The sequence below is a fragment of the Bubalus kerabau genome, chromosome 20 (genome assembly GCF_029407905.1).
Source record: "Bubalus kerabau isolate K-KA32 ecotype Philippines breed swamp buffalo chromosome 20, PCC_UOA_SB_1v2, whole genome shotgun sequence".
Taxonomy (NCBI): domain Eukaryota; kingdom Metazoa; phylum Chordata; class Mammalia; order Artiodactyla; family Bovidae; genus Bubalus; species Bubalus kerabau.
The window spans coordinates 9,554,485-9,577,089 of NC_073643.1; the positions used below are offsets into that span (position 1 = coordinate 9,554,485).

The 22,605-nt window shown below is 37.3% G+C and overlaps 1 protein-coding gene across 17 annotated transcripts in view; it reads right to left on the reverse strand.

Moving 5' to 3' along the window:
* The window catches only part of CLASP2 (cytoplasmic linker associated protein 2), a 180,761-nt gene that overhangs the window by 63,402 nt on the left and 94,754 nt on the right, over positions 1-22,605 (reverse strand). For 9 of the 17 annotated variants that reach the window (XM_055557784.1, XM_055557778.1, XM_055557771.1 and 6 more), the window contains 8 exons: positions 20,666-20,736; positions 18,482-18,541; positions 17,294-17,371; positions 16,464-16,631; positions 12,681-12,736; positions 11,339-11,512; positions 3,458-3,547; positions 1,402-1,419 (listed from right to left, as the gene is read on the reverse strand). In XM_055557784.1, the coding sequence (XP_055413759.1) occupies positions 1,402-1,419; positions 3,458-3,547; positions 11,339-11,512; positions 12,681-12,736; positions 16,464-16,631; positions 17,294-17,371; positions 18,482-18,541; positions 20,666-20,736 (715 nt within the window). The remainder of the gene's footprint in view (positions 1-1,401; positions 1,420-3,457; positions 3,548-11,338; positions 11,513-12,680; positions 12,737-16,463; positions 16,632-17,293; positions 17,372-18,481; positions 18,542-20,665; positions 20,737-22,605) is intronic. The other 8 variants (XM_055557779.1, XM_055557772.1, XM_055557775.1 and 5 more) reach the window with 2 other exon arrangements.

Here is a 22,605-nt window from a genome sequence, read left to right on the forward strand (position 1 = left end):
CCAGAAACCAAGGCGCAGAAATGTTTCTAGAGCTCTTGAACCAAAGGAGAGAATGCTTATTTATCAAAGTGCTTAAGTAAACTGTCATTAGACAAAACAAAAATATATCACTAGTAGGTACTTTGGTGTTCTCGAGCAACAGCCTCAATCACTATCACATTGGAACCCATACCAACGTGATCATGGAGAAGGTTTCATTTAAAAGGCACAACTTGGAGGGCAATCACGATCTGCGGGCTAGCCTGATACGGCAATATTAATTAAGAAAACATATCTAGAGATAAGGAAAACTTCAAGATTATGACATGAGTGAGGGAAGAGAAGAGAATAACTAAGAACAAGGAATAAAATGAAGCAAAATGAGAAGTACAGGTGGTAGATCCTCTCATTCTATCAACTTCTTCAAGGCCCCCAAAAAGCTCATGATTCAGGACTTTCACCCTTTTACAGAGTCTGCTTAGAATAGGACATGATGTTCTCCTGACCAAGAAGTAAAATAGAAAGAAAATTATTATTTTTGAAATGCAAAATTTATCCACTGTAATAAAGAAGTTAGGATAAATTATTTTGATAGTACCATCTAAATTATAGTGACACAGTGCCAGAAACCATTTGTATAAAGTATTCTAAAACTTAAAATATGAAAATATGAAAGTATGTCAGAGCAAACATGACACCATCAAAAGGTCAAATCTACTTGGTTGTATTACCAGAAAATACCACTCGTAAAATCTGGGGAAAAACTGTGTTTCATATCAGAGGCTTAATTAATAAGATAGCCTTTAAGTAGAATAAATAAAAACACTGAAGTTTTTCCTTTCTCCAAATTGAAAAGTAATAAATATTTTTAAAAAGGTAAATTGGTTCAGTAAAATAAAGTATTATATCTAGCAAGGTTTTTGTACTTCCAAATTCAAACTATATGCAATTCCCCAGGCACTGATTCAAAATCAAAGATACATTTAAAAGCTGACAAAATAAATGCATTTAAATGGGATGATATTTAAACTCCAATGATAAAGCAACGGTGCGTGCACTCACAAAGTATAAATGAACTGGCAAAAACTAAAAAACAAAAACATAAAAGAAAAGCATTAATGTCACTACATAAAAAATGAAACTATGTAACTTTATACTAGGTATTATTAAACACGTGAAGCAATTATATTTTTTCCAGCATGAGATAATGCAAGATACACAGCAAAACTCCAGGATGAAGGATTAAAAAAAAAAAATCTACATGAATAACACAACCAAACACAAAATGTAGAGGCTAGCACAGCTGGCAAATTATAGATCTGCAAACAAAGTAGCCTATTTTAGTTTTTAATATTTAATTCCTACTAATGAAAATATTAATGTAGAGGTATTTGTGTTACTAACAAAATGTTTAATTCTTACCATCTTCAGATGCTGTTCCTAAATAAGAGAAATAAAACAATAACGTTTCAACAAAGTCTGCCAATGTTGATATTAAGACTTTCCTTGTGCCTCCCACCCAAGACAAAAACAAAAGGGCAAAAGAAAAAAATATCTTCTAGTTTGATAGCCTTATATTAGCTTTTAAAAGGTTTTGAGATAAAACAAAATTTGAGGTAACCTAAAGACTCACAGCACAAAACAGTTAAAACTAGACAACTGAAAACAGCAAAATTTTGTAATAGACCAGTTTGTCCACTGTATTTCATATTGAAAATTTTAAATGAAGAAAAGTAAAACTAATTACTCAAGAATGATACAACTCTATCACTGCTCCCTTCAAAACAAATGTTTTAATGTATCTTTCCAGTGTAAGAATACTTTCTGAGCATTCTCAAAAGGGAGCCCAAGGAAGAGCTAGAAAAGTAACTGACAAACATGGGATCACATCCATGACCCAGGCCGTGCTGTTTTCATCAAAGCGTTACCTATGAATCTGTCAGCTCTTTATTCAAGCTTTTTTGTACTCCCTAAGATGCTGTAAAAGCTACCAAAAAAATTATCAAGTAAAGAGAACTTCCTGGCAGTCCACTGGTTAGGACTCCACATTTTTACTGCTAAGGTCTGGTTGGGGAACTGAGATACCACATATTGCACAGCACGGTCAAAAAAAAAAAAAAAAAATCAAGGATGAATATCAGAACTTGTTACTATTATAGAGCAATAGCAGGTATTTCTCTCTCTGTGTGTATATAGATTAAAAAAAAAAAGCAGGACTAAACATCAGTTAGAGTATCACATTATATAACACATGTGATTTCTCAAATAGGCTGATGTTTCTGACCCAAACAAGAAAAATTTTGATCTGGAAAATGAAAATAATTTGTTTTTTAAGGATCCAGACTCTCAGTGACAGAAGTGATACCACATGGTCTGAAATATAGAAACTATCTTTTGGTGGGTTTTCATTCATTTAATAATTCCTTAAATTTATGAAATACATTAAACATAAAGAGATGCACAGAGACCAACTATAAATAACACTCATGTACCCAAGCCAAGATTAAATAAATCATCAGAGCAGAAGATAAACCAGTTTCAGAGTTTATGTAATAATTGATAGAAAAACAGTTTTCCATTTTTACTAGATCTCATACTGTGACTTACAGATTCATGATCTTCTTACAAGTTCTTACAAAAAAGCTCAAGTTCCTAGTTAACACTGTAGTATCTGATGATGTGAAGGAAAAGTACGGATAATAGAGTCTAGTACTAGACAAAAATATCATACAGATAAAAATGATCATATTGGATCAAGCAACTAAAGATAAACTAAATAATGAAATTTAAAAGGTACAGCTCAAAATAAGTTCAATTTTGATTAAATGTTCATTTGAAACACACTCTTAAAAAGACAGCATCTGTACCTAGCATTTCATTTTCATAAATGACCACTGTTATTGTTTTTTAATCGCTAAGTTGTATCTGATTTTTTTCTGTCCCATGGAATTTCCCAGGCAAGAATACTGGAATGGGTTGTCATTTCCTTCTCCAGTGGATCTTCCTGACCCAGGGATTGAACCTGAGTCTCATGTGTCTCCTGCATTGGCAACAGATTCTTTACCACTGAGCCACCAGAGGAGACATATGAATCTGTAAAATATGTGATCTGTCTCTCTCTATAGCAGAGTTAGTAAACTAAAGAATTGAATTATGTGACTTATGAGGTTCCTTTCTCCTGAATCTGGTATTTCTGAGAAAGACTTGAGAAATCAAGAATATTGTAAGGGCTCAGGTTAAAAAAAGTTAAGAAAACTGATTTAACTTAAACAAACAGTAATCTAGTATTTGAATAAACTGAGAAACCCAAAATGGATATGTCTAGCCCCAAATTCAATCAGAGAATTATGGAACCATTTTCACATTAAGACTGCTGCTAAATAAGCAGTCTATTTTCAGAAATTAAGAGAACAAAGATATTACATAGAATCCAAGAACCATAAAATTTTTTAGTAGAATTAGAAAAGGAAGTTCTTACCATCCATCTTGTCAGAAGTATCCTCTTTGATGAAAGAGCAAGCAAAGAACAGAGGAAAACTTGGTATATCAGAAAAAGATTTTATAACCCCTGGAAAACATTATTTTTAAGAAGACAGAATTCATAGCACAGACATGAAGCTTTTTTTCAATTAAAACATACTAGATTAAATAAGATGAGTTTCCTTTGTGAGACAAAGATACCAGAAAAAAAAAAAAAAAAAGAACTGAATTGATAATCAGTCTAGTTTTTATTTGCCTAGAGAAGTTAGAGAAGCCCATGTTCCAACCTTGGGCGCCTCCACCATCAGACAAACCTCCTGCTTGGGTCTGCTGAGCTTCTCATAATCTAAGTCACCTTGCCTTGCTTTCTTTCTTCCTCTATAGGCTAGAGCACACCCCCAAATTCCACTCTAAATTTAGCTCTTTTGTCATTATCTTCCTTCTACTGCCTTGCTGCTTCCTCACCCCATACTTTCCTAGCACTTTCGGTCCTGTAAGCCCTGAAGTATGGATAAATCAAACGACTCTAATTTTCTACCCCGCTACACCGAGGTGCCCCAACAGAGACAATTATAAAACCACAAAGTCATGCATAAAGGCACTGCTAGAAACTAGGGAAATCATCAGGCTTGGCCTTGAGTGACTGTGCAGAAAACTGTTAACACACGAGGCCTGATACTCTTAAGAAGAGCCTAGTTACAGGGCTGGCCCTTAGCTGGCCGCTGGGAAGTTACTTCTGGATCCTGTTTCAGTGTTGGGGACAAGGTACTGAACTCCTGTTAAAGAACTTGCCTGAACTGTTTTTGCAGATAATGTGATTTATGGGGAATACCTGCTCTCTCTTTGGGAGAATAGATGCTGGTACTTGTGGCTGGGTGTATGGCAGTGCCTACCTAACCACCCCCCCTTTACCCTCACCCTGGGCTGAGTCTTCAGTGAGTCTCTCCGGGCAGAAACACTACGCACATGTTCTACAGTCACTGCCGGAGGAAGCAGCATGTTTCACACAGCCCATCGTTCTGCCTCTGGGAGGGAAAACTCTGAAAGCCTGTGCCTCGACACCTCCAGAACACCCAACGGGATGTTCTCCCTTGCTGATCCTGCCGTGTGTCCTTTTGCTCTAGTAAACCTCAGCCATGAGCACAGCCAAGTCGTGTGAGTTCTTCCAGCAAGTCTCTTAAACGTGTGGGAGGTTGCAGGAAGGCCAGAAGAGTACCCCACCTCTTGTGGCCCCTCAACAAGCTGGAGCATACTTCCAGTCACCTCTCAGACATCCTGCTTTTTATTAGCAGTGTCCTGACTCTGCTTCCTCAAACGTGAAAACACAGACACAGCAAACTGCTGATGACGTGGTTCTCAACGCCCAGCTGCCCCAAAGACACGTGAACTACCTGCTTCTTCCTTTTCTTCCCCCGACCTCAGTGACGCTGATGACCCTTCAACATCCAAGGCTAACTCCCTAGCGCTTACATCCTATTCCTTATGCCTCTTGTAAGAATTCTGGCCATAAGCAATTTCCTCTCATTCTTGCATTTTAACTTTTTCTTCTCTACTGATCCTACCAACTTAGTATACAAACATATGTGACTTCCTTAATTTTGAAAAAACAAAAAGTTCATTAACCTTTAACTATGGATAACTGCTACAGTGTTTTTTCATCTCTTCTCAACCATTAAGCACTGGAATAATTTATGCAGATTCTCCTTCCAACTTCTTCCTCAATCAAAGAAGTCTGACTTCTGTCACATGACACCACTGAAACCATTTACTTTCTTTTTCATTTAGGCAATCTCACAAACCTAGCCATTGAGAACAAATATCCATAAATTTGGCATAGATATATCAAGGTTTCCTTAACAGAAATTCCTGTCTCCTCAGGATAAACTTCTTCCTCAGGATAAAGTTTTAAAGGGTGGACCTCAAAACACTCATCATATTCCACTGTCAAAGGATTCAGCACTTTAGTGGCAGAAAAACCCAGTGGCAACTGCTTAAGTAATGTATTGAGTTTAATATTGAAAGATTACAACAAGAACAATCTCTAATCATTTCTGAATCTAATCTCAAGCACAGATCTCTCTCCTGAGTTTTCTGCCACTATATGTAATTCTTTCTCATATACTACTGTGCCTCCAAAACAATTCCAGGTTGATGTCTTGGCGATGTCAAACTCAAAATTCATAAAACTCAACAAGCTTTTAGCTGCTCATCCTTTAGCAACCTACTGATAGACTGAGAGACTGTTTCAACAGAAGCATATTATCTCTGGATCCATAAATGTTCAGCCATTATAAACAAGAATCAAAGTAACACAAGTCACATCTGTATAAGAAAGGTCAGAAAGAGCAGAGGAGGGCGTCTAGGAAGGAAGAAGAGAGGAAAGGAGGGAGGGAAGGAAGGAAGGAAGACAGTAAGGAAAAGAGAAAAAGACACAGAAATAGAAAGAATGAGAAAATCTATTTTCTAAGCCCGGAAAGAGCTACAGGCAAGTATCTCATTGTCCCTGAATGTGAGCCTGGGTCAGGAAAAAAAGAGGACAGAGGGCACCTTTCCCTTTTGTAAGAAAGCAAACATTCCCTTCAAACCTTAAGGAACCAAAGAAACAAATTAAGGAATCTCATGGCACTGTTACGACTTTCTTATGAAAAAAACATTGCAGCAAATGGCTTTCAAATTCACTTTAAAACATTTCAAATTCAATATTTTTTTCCTAGTACTAAAAAATGAACACTATTAAATGTTTTTGTTGTTAAGACTCACAATGAGTACATTTTATTATGTTTTCCATTTTCCCCACTTAAAAAATTAATGTATAATTCATGTACCATAAAATTCACTTTCATAGTACACAATTCAGTGCTTTTAATATATTCACAAGACTGCACAACCCTCATAAATATCCAATTCCAGAACACCTTCATCACTTCTAAAAAGAAATCTTACACCCACTGATGTCACCCTCTATTTTTCCCAACTCTCATCACTTAGCAACAACTAATTTATATGTTTGTATGGATTCACCTATTCTAGGCATTTCATGTAAATGGAATCATAAATATGTGCCAGTTTGTACCTAACTTGGTAATGCTTTCAAGCTCCATCCATCTTAGAGGATGCACTAGTATTTCATTTTTATGTAATATGATCCTTTTTATGGCTGAGTGATATTCTGTTTCATTGTATGTACATATCTGCTTAACCATTTACCAGCTGATGAACATTTGAGTTGTTTCCACTTTACAGCTGTTATGAATAATGTTGCTTGAATATTTATTCATGTATATATTTTAATGAGAACATATGTTTCATATGTCTTGGGTAAACAGCTGGGAGTGGACCTCTCTGTTTCACTTTTTGAGAAACTGCCAAGCTGTTCCCAAGGTGGCTCTGCCTACATTCCATGAGCAGACACTTGTGATGCTCATACATGTGATGTTTCCATTTCTCCATATCTTTACCAGCCATCCTAGTGAGCGTGAAGAGGTGCTTTTGAATTTCATTTCCCTAATGTCTAAAGATGTTGAGCATCTTTTTATGTGCTTTCATCGGTAATTTGTATATTGTCTTTAGAGAAATGCATATTCAAATCTTTGGCCTATTTTTTAAACAGAATTATCTTTTTGTCAGAGTTATGAAAATTCTTTATATATTTGAGATCTAAGTCCTTAATCAGATACGTGATTTGCACATTTTCTCTATTTTGTGTGTTGTCTCTTCACTTTCTTGATGGTGCCCTTTGAAACAAAATTTTTAATTTTGAAGAAGTCCAAGCTTTATCCAGCTTCTCTTCGGTTGTGTGTGTTTGGTAAAGTATCTAAGAAAACATTGCATCATTCAAGGTAATGAAGATTTATACATGTTTTTCCTTCTAAGAGCTTTATAGCTGTAGCTCTTACATTTGGGTCTTTAATCTATTTTGAGTTAATATTTTGGATATAGTATGACATAAGCGTCCAAATTCATTTCTTGGCATGTGGCTATCCAGTTGTTCCAGCATCATTTGTTGAAAAGAATTCTTCTCTATGGCATGGTCTTGGCACCCTTGTTGAAAATCAACTGATCACAGATATATGGGTTTATTTCTGGACTCTCAATTCTTTGCATTGGTGTACATGTCTATCTTTATGCCAGCACCACATGGACTGGATTACTGTAGCTTTGAAGTAAGTTCTGAAATCAGAAAGTGTGAGTATACCAAGTTTGCTCTTTTTTTCCCCAAGATCATTTCATCTATTCTGGATCCTCTGCATTTTCATATGAATTTTAGGAGCAGTTTGTCAATTTCTGTAAAAAGGTAGCTGGACTTTTGAGAGGGATTACATTGAATCCGTAAGTCAATTTCCTATCTTAACAATGAATGTCTTTCCATTTATTTAGATCTTTAAATCCTCTTAACAGTGTGTTGTAGTTTTCAGTGTACAAATGTGAAAGAAAACATACATATGGCCTTAATTCCTGCAGAGCTCCTAAATCCCTTGTAATTTCTTACGTGGTAGGATGGAGTACCTTTTGTTCTATTATTTGCTGGTGACCTAGTACCTGACAGAGCTCCTAAGTTCCTTGGAATTTCCTGGGTGACAAGAGTGTCTTTTGTTCTACTGCGGCATTTCCTGGTGGGCTCCTGGATAGCTTCAGGATGTGGGACGGTCCCAGAAAGATGAAACCATGGTTTGAAGCTTGGAATTTTCAGCCCCATCCTCCATCTTCTGGGAAGGGGCGTGGAGTTGGAGACCAAGTAAATGATCAACTAGGACTTTGTGATGAAGCCTCCATAAAAGTGCCAAAAGCACAGGATTCAGAGGTCCTGGTTGGTTTAACACACCCATATGCTGGGAGAGCGGCACACTGCAACTCCACAGGGAAAGCAGCTCTGGGCTTCAGACTTTTCCAGACCTCGTCCCCTGTATCTCTTCATCCAACTGCTCATTCATATCCTTTAATTCCCTTTGTAAAGGAGGGGGGCAAGGGCACCTCTGACTTAGAGCCAGTTGGTCAGAAGCACAGGTAACAACCTGGACTTGCAGTTGATGTCTGAAGTGTGGATGAGTCGGGGCGGGAGCCTTTAACCTGTGAGGCCTGTGCTAATATATATTATGTTCCAACTGAATTGCACTGAAGGATACCCAGCTGTTGTCTGATAATTGCTGGTGTGAAATCCCACACATTGGTGTCAGCGGTGTGAGTGTGAGAGTAAAGGAGAAACACAGGAGTGGTTATTCCTAGAGAAGTCTTACACTCCTTCTGTTATATAGATTCCTAAGTATTTTTTCTTTTTGAGGTTATTGTCATTGGAAATGCTTTCTTACTTTATTTTCAGATTGTTCACTGCTAGCATTTAGAAATCCAACTGATTTTTGCATATTGATCTTACCTTCTATAACTTTTGCTAAACTCATTAAAAAGCTCGAATAGTTTTTTGTGAATTTCTTAGGATTTTCTATATATACGATCATGTTTTCTATATGTAAGATCAAGTTTTACTTCTTTTCCAATCTCGATATTTTTTATTTCTTTTTCTAGCCTAACTGACCTGGCTAGAATTTCCATGGCAATGCTCTTAGGAAGGGCAAGAGTGGACATCCTTATCTTGTTGATTTTCAGAGAAGCATCCAGTCTTTCATCATGTCATATATGATAGCTGTGGATTTTTCACAGATATCTTTATCAGGCTCAGAAAGTTTCCTTCTATCGCAGTTTGTTGAGTATTTTTATCATGAAAGGGTGACAGAATTTGTCAAATGCCTTTTCTGCATCTAATGATCATGTGATTTTTATCCTTTGTTCTACTACAAGGTATATTATATTGATTGGTTTTCATATACTGAAATAATAATGTGTTTCTAGCAAGGTAATGTTTCAAATACAGAAAAGTTTTATGAAAATTAAAAGCAGTGATCAACCCACTGTTGACATCTTTGTCAACATTTTTGTACAGTCCTATAAATAAAAATGTTCATAAGCATTATTCATAATCGGAGAAGGCAATGGCACCCCACTCCAGTACTCTTGCTTGGAAAATCCCATGGACGGAGGAGCCTGGTAGGCTGCAATCCATGGGGTCGCTAAGAGTCAGACACGACTGAGCGACTTCACTTTCACTTTTCACTTTCATGCATTGGAGAAGGAAATGGCAGCCCACTCCAGTGTTCTTGCCTGGAGAATCCCAGGGACGGGGGAGCCTGGTGGGCTGCTGTCTATGGGGTCGCACAGAGTCGGACATGACTGAAGTGACTTAGCAGCAGCAGAACATTATATATAGAAATATAAAGGAACTTTAGCTACATGCAATGATATAGATGAATCTTACAAAAAACCGTATTTGCCCAGTCCTTCATATGTATAATTTTATGCAAAATGATGAAATTATCATACATTTTTTGGTAGGCTATATCACTTGATCTTTATCAAAAATATGACAATTCATATTTTTGATTTGTCAGTGAATTTTGAATTGTCAGTGGCTGCATGGCATATATAAGGGTATACCATAACTTAAACATTTCCCCTTGTAACATATCAAACTTGAATCTAATACATTATTAAAAACATAATAAACGTTCTTTTTATTTCTTGGCATAGTTATCTAAAAACATTGGACTACAGGCTCAAAACATCGAACATTTAAAAAAGCTTCATGGGTATCATGAAAATACCACTCAGATAAAAGTGCTCCATGATTATTTCACATCTGTACTTTTAACCGCATTCTTTATGAACAGCAGTCACTAACTTTAACTTTCTTGTTTTATTTATAGGTCAATTTGCATCTGTTTGATTACAACTGATGTTCAATATCTGTTCTGGTGTTTTGGTGGCAATTCTGAAATATGCTTTTCTTGACATATATAAAATTTTTTTTCTATAAAAATAAGCTCACCTGTATTCCTGAGATGTATAAAACTTGAAGACATTTTAGCTTTTTTTGCAGTACCTGGCAAAACCTTTTTCCCTTTCTGTTTTCAGCCACTTGTTACACTTAGATTTCAATCTGAGGGACTTTTCCCTCATGGATTTTTGGCTTTTATACTTAGAAATGTCTTCTCCAACCTGAGATTAGATGAATATTCAACTATTATGTTTTCATCAAGTTGCTTTATATTTTTGTTCAACTTTTTAGTCACCTGGAATAAACTGTTATACAGTGTAAAAACGTGATTCTAACTTAATTTTGTACCAGATTGCAAGCCATGTGTCTAAACACCGTTTAATGAATAATCTATGCTTTCCTCACTAGATGCAGCCATGCCACTTTTCCCATGTACTACATACACATCCAGAATCTCTGCACTTCCTATGGACTGCCAGTGGTCTACCTGCCTAGTGTTCTATCACTACTACTCAAGAGAAAGAAAAATGAAGCACAAAAGTAAGACAAATAATACGGCTAACCAACCGGAAACTCTTATCATGGATATAAAAAACAAACTCTGAATGGCTTTGGGGATGTATGTTTAAGTTTTGATTATGATTAAGCTTTGTAGTTTTCCCAGATTCCCAAAAGCCTTTATCTTCTTGGGAAGGGAACAGAGATAGGAGAAGGGGAACGGAGAAGCTGGGTACAAGACCGAACTTCCTCAGTAACCAGCAGCTGGATGTGGCAGTAGCACAGAACTGTGAAAATTCTACAGGCAAATCAAGGAATCAAGAGCTGTTCCTTTCATCAAGATGGTTAGGAAGAGGAGAAATAAGGCATTGCAGATATCTCAGAACTACATTCCAAGGACAGAATCATATAAAATGTACGGACTACTCATAATAAGAATGAAATAGAGATGATAAAGATATCACCATGATCAGTTACTGAAATTGATGACGGTTCATTAGTGTCCTGAGACCAGGGAGAAAATGCAGGACAATTTCCTATAGTGAGCTAGCTTACCTAGTGATGCATAGGAGCCTGGATTCAGGGCCCCTGCACCTAACCGGCCACTTCGCGCAGCCTGCCCGGCAGCATGGTGTGCCTTGGCGCCGGCAGCAGCATTCACATCGATGTCACTTCGTGAACGCTGCAGGCTTCCAGGAAGAGAGCTGGCTTTGCTGCTGCCTGCTGATACTACGAAAAACAAAGGAAAGGTAACCTGTATTATTTTCATCATTGCAAATGGCGTAAAAATTATATAAACTTGAAATCACCACAAGATATTGAATGATGATCCAAAAAGGAAATAGTGGCCAAATGGATAATAGAAAAGTACTTTTATTTCTAGATTCTACAAAAGTACTTTAAAATCAGGATGCCTAAGTTTCAATGTTGTTGCAAGTAAGTCATCTTGGACAGTTTTTTCTCAATATTTCTCTGCCTCATTTTCCCCTTCCAAAAAAATAGGAAAAAATAACTATACTTTGTTAAAACTTCATAGGATTGTTTTGTAAATGAAAAGATATTTACAACTGATTCATGAAACTGAAGTGCTACACAAGATAAATAGATGACAGCAAGGCTACTGTTTGACCATAAAAATAATGCAAATAGAACCAGTCTGGGGATAAGATAATTCAGAAAATAATTCAGGTTCTGCCACTCTCAGGCAATGCAAATTAAGTCATTAAATTTCTGGTGTTTAATGGCTGAGATGCTAAAAGAAGTCACCTCAGTTCAAAAATGGACCTGAATAAATATTAAAACATAAAAAATAAAATAAAAATAAATTTCTGGTGTTTAGTTTTCCAGTTTTAATAAGGAGTTTTATAAACTCTGAGTTATGACCCATTAATAAAGCTGTGAAATTAACTGAGTGGGTCAGGATGGCACTTTAAAGAAATGAAACAAAATAGAAAACAGAGTGTGTCACAAGTAAAGGTAAGTAGACTTCCTGGAACTTCAGATTATACTATACAAATATATTGGCATATAATATACTACATGTTACATGTATGTTGTAGGTATATAATTACATATAATACATTGTATGTAGTACATGTATGTGGTATACAAACACAGGTTGTAAAGTGTATATGTGTGGTATTTACAATGTAAAATGATTTTCTCCTTGTGGGTCACATTAAAACAGTTTAAAAGCTATTGTTTTTAACTGTTTAGCTTTTAAACAGTTCTAATGTGCTTCAAAAACTTTTAAGGAAAACTTTATAAATGTTTTAAACTTTTAAATTCTTGATGACACACTGAGTGAGAAAAGCTTTTTACATAGTAACATTTATTTATAAAGTCACTTTTACTTGATTAAGTAAAATATGCTATGACTCTTAAAAAGGCGATTTACCTCTTCCAGCCACAGCAGATGGGTTTGCTGTAGACCATTTTGCAGAAAAGGGGCGACTGCAAGGTAAAAAGAAATACTTTTAATAATTTATCACTCCTCTGATAACACTTAATGAAGCACCACTGAGATTTCTGAAGAGTTGAGAAGTACTTGGTTTCAATTTTTCTTTGACAAATCACTTCAGAACAGTTGCTGTCATGTATCACTGGTATCTAAATTAGTTGTGAAGCAAAAATGAAATAACTAGCACTGAATAAAGACTGTAAGCTCTACAGGAACAGGGACCAGGTGGCTGCTATTCACTCTTGTCCTCGGCACACATATTATAACAGGGAACTCAATAATGGCCCTCTCCAACACTTTTATTCTGAGGTATTTTACTTAGAAGGAGAGAGAGCGAGTATTATTACCAGTACACAGGAAGTTCAGTGAAACCAAAGCCTCCATCACCTAAGTCATAACAGTTGTGGCCACTGGAAAGTCAAGCAATTACTCTGTAGATATAATGCCATCTACAGTAGTGCTATTAAGTGTTACTGTGTGGGGCAAGAGAAACAAAGCCACAACTGCTGCTGAGGGTAACGTGTATTAACACGTATAGAAAGCAAAACAGCTAGAATCATTTCAAAAGAATCCACTGCCTCCTTTAATATCTTTTCTGATTACTTACCTGTAACTACAATGGTACTCTGCAGCCCCAAAATAAACATATCTAAGTATGTAAGAGGGTTTGGAAAGTATACCTATGAATTTTATTTTACTTTATTATATTATTCATTTTTTCACTTGCTTGTTGTGCTATGTGGCTTGTGGGATTTTTAAAAATTTTATTATTTATCTTTGGCTGCACTTGATCGTCGTTGCTGTGCCGGCCTCCTCTAGTTGTGCTTCAAGGCATTCTTGTTGCGGAGGCTTCTCTTGTGGAGCTCGGGCTCTAGAGCACGCGGCTTCAGTAGTTGTGGGTCTTGCGCTGTCAAGCACAGGCTCGGCAGCTGTGGCCCACGGGCTTAGCTGCCCTGTGACATGTACAATCTTCCCAGCCTAGGGATCGAATCTGTATTCGGGGGATTTGATCTGCATTGGCGGGGGATTCTTAAATCACTGGACCACCAGAGAAGTCGGCTTGTGGGATTTTTAGTTCCCAAACCAGGGACTGAATCTGGGTCCATGATAGTGAGCATAGAGTCCTGACCACTGGACTGCCATGGAATTCCCTATCTACAAATTTTAAAGGTGAGGGGAAGAGAGGTAATGTCAGACTACTGAAAATATTCTTAAGTTATTATTGTGTGTAAGTCAGTCAGCTGTGTCCGACTCTTTGACCCCATGGACTGTAGCCCACAAGGTTCTGTCCATGGAATTCTTCAGGCAAGAATACTGGAGTGGGTTGCCATTCCCTATTCCAAGGGATTTTCCTGGCCCAGGGATCAAACCCAGGTCTCCACGCTGCAGGCCAATTTTTTACCATCTGAATCACCAAGGAAGCCCTAAGTTATTATTATTAAATGGTAAATTTGGCATTTGGTTATCAAACCCAATATTATATTATTTTTATAACTGTCTCCTAAAACTGTTATGTTGAGGCAGATTGATTCAAGTCACAGATTTCAAAGTTGTTTATGCTTAAAGATGTTCTAATAAAATATCTTATTTAGATCCTTGCTACTCAAAGAATGGTCCATAGACAAAAAGCAATGATATCACCTTCAGTTCAGTTCAGTTCAGTCGCTCAGTAGTGTCCAACTCTTTGCGACCCCATGAATCGCAGCACACCAGGCCTCCCTGTCCATCACCATCTCCCGGAGTTCACTCAGACTCACGTCCATAGAGTCAGTGATGCCATCCAGCCATCTCATCCTCTGTCGTCCCCTTCTCCTCCTGCCCCCGATCCCTCCCAGCATCAGAGTCTTTTCCAATGAGTCAACTCTTCGAGTGAGGTGGCCAAAGTACTGGAGTTTCAGCTTTAGCATCATTCCTTCCAAAGAAATCCCAGGGCTGATCTCCTTCACAATGGACTGGTTGGATCTCCTTGCAGTCCAAGGGACTCTCAAGAGTCTTCTCCAACACCACTGTTCAAAAGGATCCATTCTTCAGTGCTCAGCTTTCTTCACAGTCCAACTCTCACATCCATACATGACCACTGGAAAAACCATAGCCTTGACTAGACGAACCTTTGTTGGCAAAGTAATGTCTCTGCTTTTAATATGCTATCTAGGTTGGTCATAACTTTTCTTCCAAAGAGTAAGCATCTTTTAATTTCATGGCTACAGTCACCATCTGTAGTGATTTTGGAGCCCAGAAAAATAAAGTCTGACACTGTTTCCACTGTTTCCCCATCTATTTCCCATGAAGTGATGCGACCAGATGCCATGATCTTAGTTTTCTGAATGTCGAGTTTTAAGCCAACTTTTTCACTCTCCTCTTTCACCTTCATCAAGAGGCTCTTTAGTTCCTCTTCACTTTCTGCCATAAGGGTGGTGTCCTCTGCATATCTGAGGTTATTGATATTTCTCCCTGAAATCTTGATTCCAGCTTGTGCTTCTTCCAGCCCAGCGTTTCTCATGATGTATTCTGCATATAAGTTAAATAAGCAGGGTGACAATATACAGCCTTGACGCACTCCTTTTCCTATTTGGAACCAGTCTGTTGTTCCATGGGAATGTGTAAAATATGCAGAATCTCAGGTCCCATCCCAGATTTACTTAATCAGATTCTGTATTTTAACAATGATCTTCAGCCGACTCATATACAAAGTTTGAGTACAGCAAGAAAAAGTAAAGGGAAAAAAAGCAACAAAGCTCATTCGAGGTGAAGGATTTATCACAAATTTAAATAGAAGTTTAGGTACAATTATTCCTACAATAATTATTATTTTTTTTTAATCAAATCGTATCTTCTTTTACTCTGAAAACTTGTAAGCCACTGAACTCTTATTTAGTACAGTACTCATAAGACCCTGTGAGTACTTCCTGCAGTTGTGCCCCAGATACCTCTTTCGCCCACGCTGGTACCTGTCCAGGACCAGGAAGTTGCCAAGGCAACTAGCAGTCTTTGTGGGGGTGAAGACCCTAAAGACACAGCAACTACAGCGAGGTAGACTGATATTCTGTGAGCTGCTCTTCCCTAGAGAAATCTGCAGATATTTGTGGCCACTACTAGGGATCTTAGCCATCTTACAGGGCTAGAGAAACAGAAAATAGGGTATAACTGCCAAAGCAGCAAGGGTTTGAGGTGGCCAGCATAATGATGAGAGTGGAGTCACAGAGAACTGAGTCAGACACTAGATAATTTTGTCCCCTGGAGGGAGTTGCTGAAAATCTCAAACTATGCCAGAGGCAAGCAAAGAAAGCAATGGCGTGTTTACCAGTCACACAGCGCTGTGTAAAAGTTTTAAAGATGATTTCTGAATCTCCATTATAATCCCTCCACAACAGTGCCCTAGAAATGGGCTACTTACTATATGGACTATTTTGGGTGTATTAAAAAAAAGTATACGAATCAGTGGTTTCCAATCTTTCTCAAAGACATGAACATATTCTAACAAAACGTGAGTGAAGATGTTCGCACAAACTTTGAATCCCTAAACTCAACCCAATGAGAAGAAGCTATACAAGCATGTAATCCAACCCCTGAGGCAATAGACCAAGGGAAATAAGCACATTCAGTCATCATTCTTCCAAGGCTTTAAGAAGAAAGCAATCAGATACTCAACCATCCAACTTAAGGAACTTGGTGGAGCTGAAAAGAGGAAGTAATCAGTAATGATCCTTTATATGGCCTTACTTGAGGCTTTCTTGGGAGCTAGATGAGGACCTGTCTGATTGTGGAAGAGATGCTACACTGCCGGAACTCTTTAAGTAAGTCTGAAGACTCTTCTGATAAGACGGCTCGAGGGAATTATACAGTGTTTCAGCTTCACCGGGGAAGTGGTTTCTAAGACCCATATATGTCCTGTAAAACAAACAACAAAATTTAAGGTTTTTTTCTAAAAAAAGAAAAACACCTTAAAGAAATAACTTTGCATGATTACACATTAACCGTAAAATGTGTACATTCAAGAAAAGCAAAAGTTTTTAACCCCAAAGGTTTTAATACAGCCACAATGTGCCAAGTGAATACTTTCTAAATTAAACAAGTTTTTGGAGGAAGACAACAGGCTTTTGAGAAAAGGAATCTCAGTTCAAAACCTGACTATAATCCTTACAATTTGGGTGGCCTTGTGCAAACTTCCAGATCTCCAAACTTCAGTTGCCAAAGGAGATAGCACCTTCATTGGATCATTTTAAGGATTAAAAAAGAACATATACCTACTGCCCTACAAAGTATCAAGTATGTAACAAATGTTCAGTAAATTAGATATTTTTATTCACAACAAAAGTGAATATGTTATGATGTAATACGAATACTGATGGATATATAAACAACAAGGCTAAGTAAACTGATAGACAACCAGTACAGGTTTAATGGAGAAAAATCAATCTCCACTTGACTAAAGAGCTGATCAAATACAATACTTAGGACACTTTCAATATTTTCATTCTCGCAGCATAATTTCTGTCGAAGAAAAGACCAAAGTATGTTTAAACCACCACAAAAATATGTTATAGACTTACTTTCTTGCCTCCACTCTGGCCTCAGCATCAGCATCATGAATTCCCTTCTTAATAGTTTCAACCAAGACAGCTGCATGTCTATAAAATAAAGTACCTTTAGGATCATGTATAAAACTATCTATTTCACCACAAACGATACTGCCTTTATACTATATATCACACATCAATCACAAATGGGCAAGGGAGAGAAAAAAGGTAACTAGCATATAATAATGAATCTAAGATTGCAAGATTTCCTAATAATCTGCCCCACTAATTTTATTCATGTATGGTTTCCTTCTGACAAGTCAAACATTATAAACCTGAACATAATTATTTTTATATGGAATCCAGACAAACAGTACTAACATTTTAAATTTGTCATGAATTAAAGAAAATCTCTGGTGTGGTTCCTCACTAACCTACCAGTGTAGAAATGTGCCAGTAGTACACAGTCAGTTACCAACCGACTGAATAGCAGCTGCCACAAGAGAACTTAAAGAAAACTTGGAATTACATCATGCCTGCAGTAAACAACATATTCTATTTTTTAAAAATGGGTTGTGAATAGATTTAATGCTTTCCATAAGAATGGAAAATCAGCAATGTATTCAACATAAATACATGTGGATCCCAAGCTTCACATGTGAAACAAATGAGAAATACAGCCATACAGATAGCCAGTGATTGACTCGCTGCCCTTATTTTCCTCTTTTTCACTGCAGAGCTTCATTAAACACTGCCCAGGATATACACAGCCAATGACACCTGACAGCTGGTGTGGAGAAATCTGCCAACAGATCTCTCTCACGTTTTTGATCTCTTTCCTCTGAAAAGAAGTGCCTTTCTTCTATCCTAAATCATTCATTACTTGATTAATTGCACCTTGGGAAACCTATCTTACATGACTAGAAATACATTTTAAACTACCTGCCCAATTTAACCTGGAATTTCTTATAAAACCTGGAATTTTTGCCCAATTTAACCTGGAATTTCTTGCCCATTCACCTAAGAGACCCTCATTCACCCCACAAAGAAGAAAATCACAGCTATGATGAGTAAGAGGAGCACCTCAGCTTTAAAGGAAAATCAGTACAAATAACTTTTAAAGGAAAATGGGAAATAATGCAAATCCAATACCATCAATTTCTAAAGAACTGATGACAAAGGGGAGGGGAGAGTGGTGGAAGAGGAAGAGTCGATGCATACCTTTCCAATGAGTGAGTCTGCCACTCCTGTAATAATAAATCTAAAAATTCAAATGAACGCCTGAAAAATAAAAATTAACTATTAACTAAATGTTGCAACATTAATACTCAGTTATATAATTTTACAACTAAATGTTAATTAATACTTTCTTCTATAATACAGCATTTTGTCTTCTGAATTAAAGTATAAGACATATTTTTAGATATTTTTACTCTCAAATACTTAACTTTTTTTAAGACTCCAACTATTCCTATGCTTAATAGTTCAAAAAGACCTTAATTTTAACTTGAAAATGTTTTTCAAATATAAAATTTAATTTAATTTAAAAGATACTTATCAAACACCTACTATGCACTAGAAATTGAAGACACACAAATGGTGACCAAGAAAGCTATGATGTCAACTCAAACACTACATACAAAACAACAAATTAATCCTTATCCTCTCAGTCTACTCGTGGAGTCCATATGGTACAGATCAGGAAATAACACGGAGGTTAAATTAATTTGCCCGTAGTGACAGAGTGGGACTTAAACCCTGACATTTGAAGCAGTTGATATCACCTCCCTCATTCAAATCCAATAATCACGTCTCAATTCTGTCTGAAATCTCTTGAATTTACTCAATAAAATCTTCAATCTTCCTCTCAATTATCACAAATACAGCTCCAGTTTTCCACCCCATCTCTTACATGAGATGTAAGAAGTCCTACTTAATTAAACCAATGCTTTTCATTGTCCCTTTTTAATCACTGTTCACAGCTGGAATAAAAACTAGGATGGATGACATTACTTCTCACCAAAAACCGCTTATCAAACAATATCAGAATTTCTCTTCCAGTCGTTCAAAGCCCTCCATATCCTGACTTCTATCTATCCCCTTTCCCTCCGCAGTCAGCCTCTTTTCCTACTGAAACCTCCCATTTATCACATCTTCTGGGCTCAGTGGCCAGTCCAATGGCTCTGCAGCCTGCAGCATAGCTTTCCATCTCTGCCTACACCTCACTTCCTTTACAGGTATTGAAATGCTCCCCATTTTCAGGATAATTCTATGATGCATTTCTTGACTTCCTCTTCTCTGTAACATTTCTAATTTTCCAATTATAATTTTATTCAGTGTAAGACAGTGACTGGTGAATCTTTTCTGTAGAGGGCCTGAGAGTAAATATTTCAGGCAGCAAATATTTTAGGCTTTGAGAACAACATAGTCTCTCATTTTTTCCCCCACCTTTTTAACCACCTTTCAAAAATGTTAAGTTACAGTTTTAGCTTCTGCCTGTACAAAACTAGACTGTTGGACAGATCTGCCCAATGGACTGTTATTTGCTGACCCTGATATAAGAGAGAGGTAATTAAACAACTGTCCCCCAATTCCAAATCACTTACAGGTAACAATGATGTCTTATTTTCCCGAACATTCTAAGTACTTAAATAAACATATTTATCAAACAAAAGAGGGGAAAGCGTTTTTTACAATTTCCTTAAATATCCAATACACAAATCTTGTTTTTTGTCTTTAACACTAGTGGTGCTAGTGGTGATACCAGTGATACCAAAGATTGTAGAAATAATGCGACAGACATTGACAGACTAACATGATTGTATACTCTGTGCCAAACACTATGTTCATGTCTTCTAGTGTCCTTCTCATTTAACCTCACAACTCTATGGGGTCCACATCATTAGACCCACTAACATACACAGACATGAGGTTCAGGGCAATTAAATGACTGCCCAAGGCAGGACAGTCTATCAAAGTTGTAGGATTCTAGGTGAGGGCTGACTCTAGACTCCAAACTCTCTGAAAACCAAAGAAATAGTGGCCCAAATAAACTAAAATGTGGGAGATCCGGGTTTGATCCCTGGGTTTGGAAGGTCCCTGGGTGAAGGGAACGGCTACCCATTGCAGTATTCTGGCCTAGAGAATTCCATGGAGAAGTCATTGGGGTCGCAAAAAGTCAGAAATGACTGAGCGACTTTCAGACACACTTTAATACGAAAAGGCCAAGAAATGTGGATAGTCATAATAAGCACATTGTTCCTTTTTGCCTTACATAAATTAAAAAACTTTAATAAGGTTTCTAGAAGGCAAGAAATTGATGACAACTAATTTTTGTACCCAACTAAGAATCAGACATAATGCAATATTCAACATAAAGCTATACTAAGTTTTTTCAAAACTTACCTCCGTACAGGAACTGATTTCGATGTGCAATTGCTTGTTATTAAAGGTATAAGTCTGGGTACATGAGTATGCTGAAAAAGACAGTTTAGAAGAGGTTGAGAAATACCGTGTACCTTACATAATCTCTTCCTTTACTTGCTTTGCATTCAAGTATTTAGCTATATTAGAAAAGAACAAAAATAACCATAAAATCAGATTTTGAAAGAAATTAAGACCAGTCAAAAGGTTTTCCCAAATTAAATAGTAACGATACAATTTCAGAAGGGCAGATGTGGTTGTAATATTAAATAATAAGGACAAGTTAACTGATAACTACAAAGAACTGTTAGGACAGTGTACTTTGGGGGGAACCAGACACATACTGGTCTTATTCTTTGATGTACCATGGCTACTGCTGGAGAGCACAGTAACTGCTATGTCATCAAAGCAGGTTATCAGAGTGAATCTGCATAATTATCAAGAATGCACTTTGAAACAGTGATTTGCATCACTCATTATCAGAGAAATGCAAATCAAAACCACTATGAGGTACCATTTCACGCCAGTCAGAATGGCTGCAATCCAAAAGTCTACAAGTAATAAATGCTGGAGAGGGTGTGGAGAAAAGGGAACCCTCTTACACTGTTGGTGGGAATGCAAACTAGTACAGCCACTATGGAGAACAGTGTGGAGATTCCTTAAAAAACTGGAAATAGACATGCCTTATGATCCAGCAATCCCACTGCTGGGCATACACACTGAGAAAACCAGAAGGGAAAGAGACACGAGTACCCCAATGTTCATCGCAGCACTGTTTATAATAGCCAGGACATGGAAGCAACCTAGATGTCCATCAGCAGACGAATGGATAAGAAAGCTGTGGTACATATACACAATGGAGTATTACTCAGCCATTAAAAAGAATACATTTGAATCAGTTCTAATGAGGTGGATGAAACTGGAGCCTATTATACAGAGTGAAGTAAGCCAGAAAGAAAAACACCAATACAGTATACTAACGCATATATATGGAATTTAGAAAGATGGTAACAATAACCCTGTGTACGAGACAGCAAAAGAGACACTGATGTATAGAACAGTCTTATGGACTCTGTGGGAGAGGGAGAGGGTGGGAAGATTTGGGAGAATGGCATTGAAACATGTAAAATATCATGTATGAAATGAGTTGCCAGTCCAGGTTCGATGCACGATACTGGATGCTTGGGGCTGGTGCACTGGGACGACCCAGAGGGATGGAATGGGGAGGGAGGAGGGAGGAGGGTTCAGGATGGGGAACATATGTAAACCTGTGGCGGATTCATTTTGATATTTGGCAAATCTAATACAGTTATGTAAAGTTTAAAAATAAAATAAAATTAAAAAAAAAAAAAAAAAGAAAAAAAAAAAAAAGAAAAAAAAAAAAAAGAATGCACTTTGAAACAGTGATTTTAACTGAACTTTCATCCTGGCTGAACCACAGCTCTCTAGAATTCAGGTATATAATCTTCTGATTTCTATTAGTAATTCTTACATTCTTCTTTAGTGAGAGTGTTTGTGTGTTAGTAGCTCAGTTGTGTCTGACTCTTTGTGACCCCATGGACTGTAGCCTGGCAGGCTACCCTGTTACTGGGATCCTCCAGGCAAGAATAGTGGAGTGGGTTGCCATTCCCTTCTCCAGGGGATCGTCCTGACTCAGGGATCAAACCTGGGTCTTCTGTATTACAGATTCTTTACCACCTGAGCCACCTCTTCTTTAGTAAAGCAAACACTAAGAAGTTCACAAGAGACATTAAAATAAAACAGTAACCTAAGGATACATATTTGATGCTTTAAATCTCCTATTTTTCTTCTGAGCTGATGGTACAGGCTGGGTTACCTAGGAAGCAGGCTGTGAGATGGAGTTCAGCCTTTTTAATATTAAGCAGTGCTTTTGGGATCAACACTGGTGGAAGTGAGAAGGA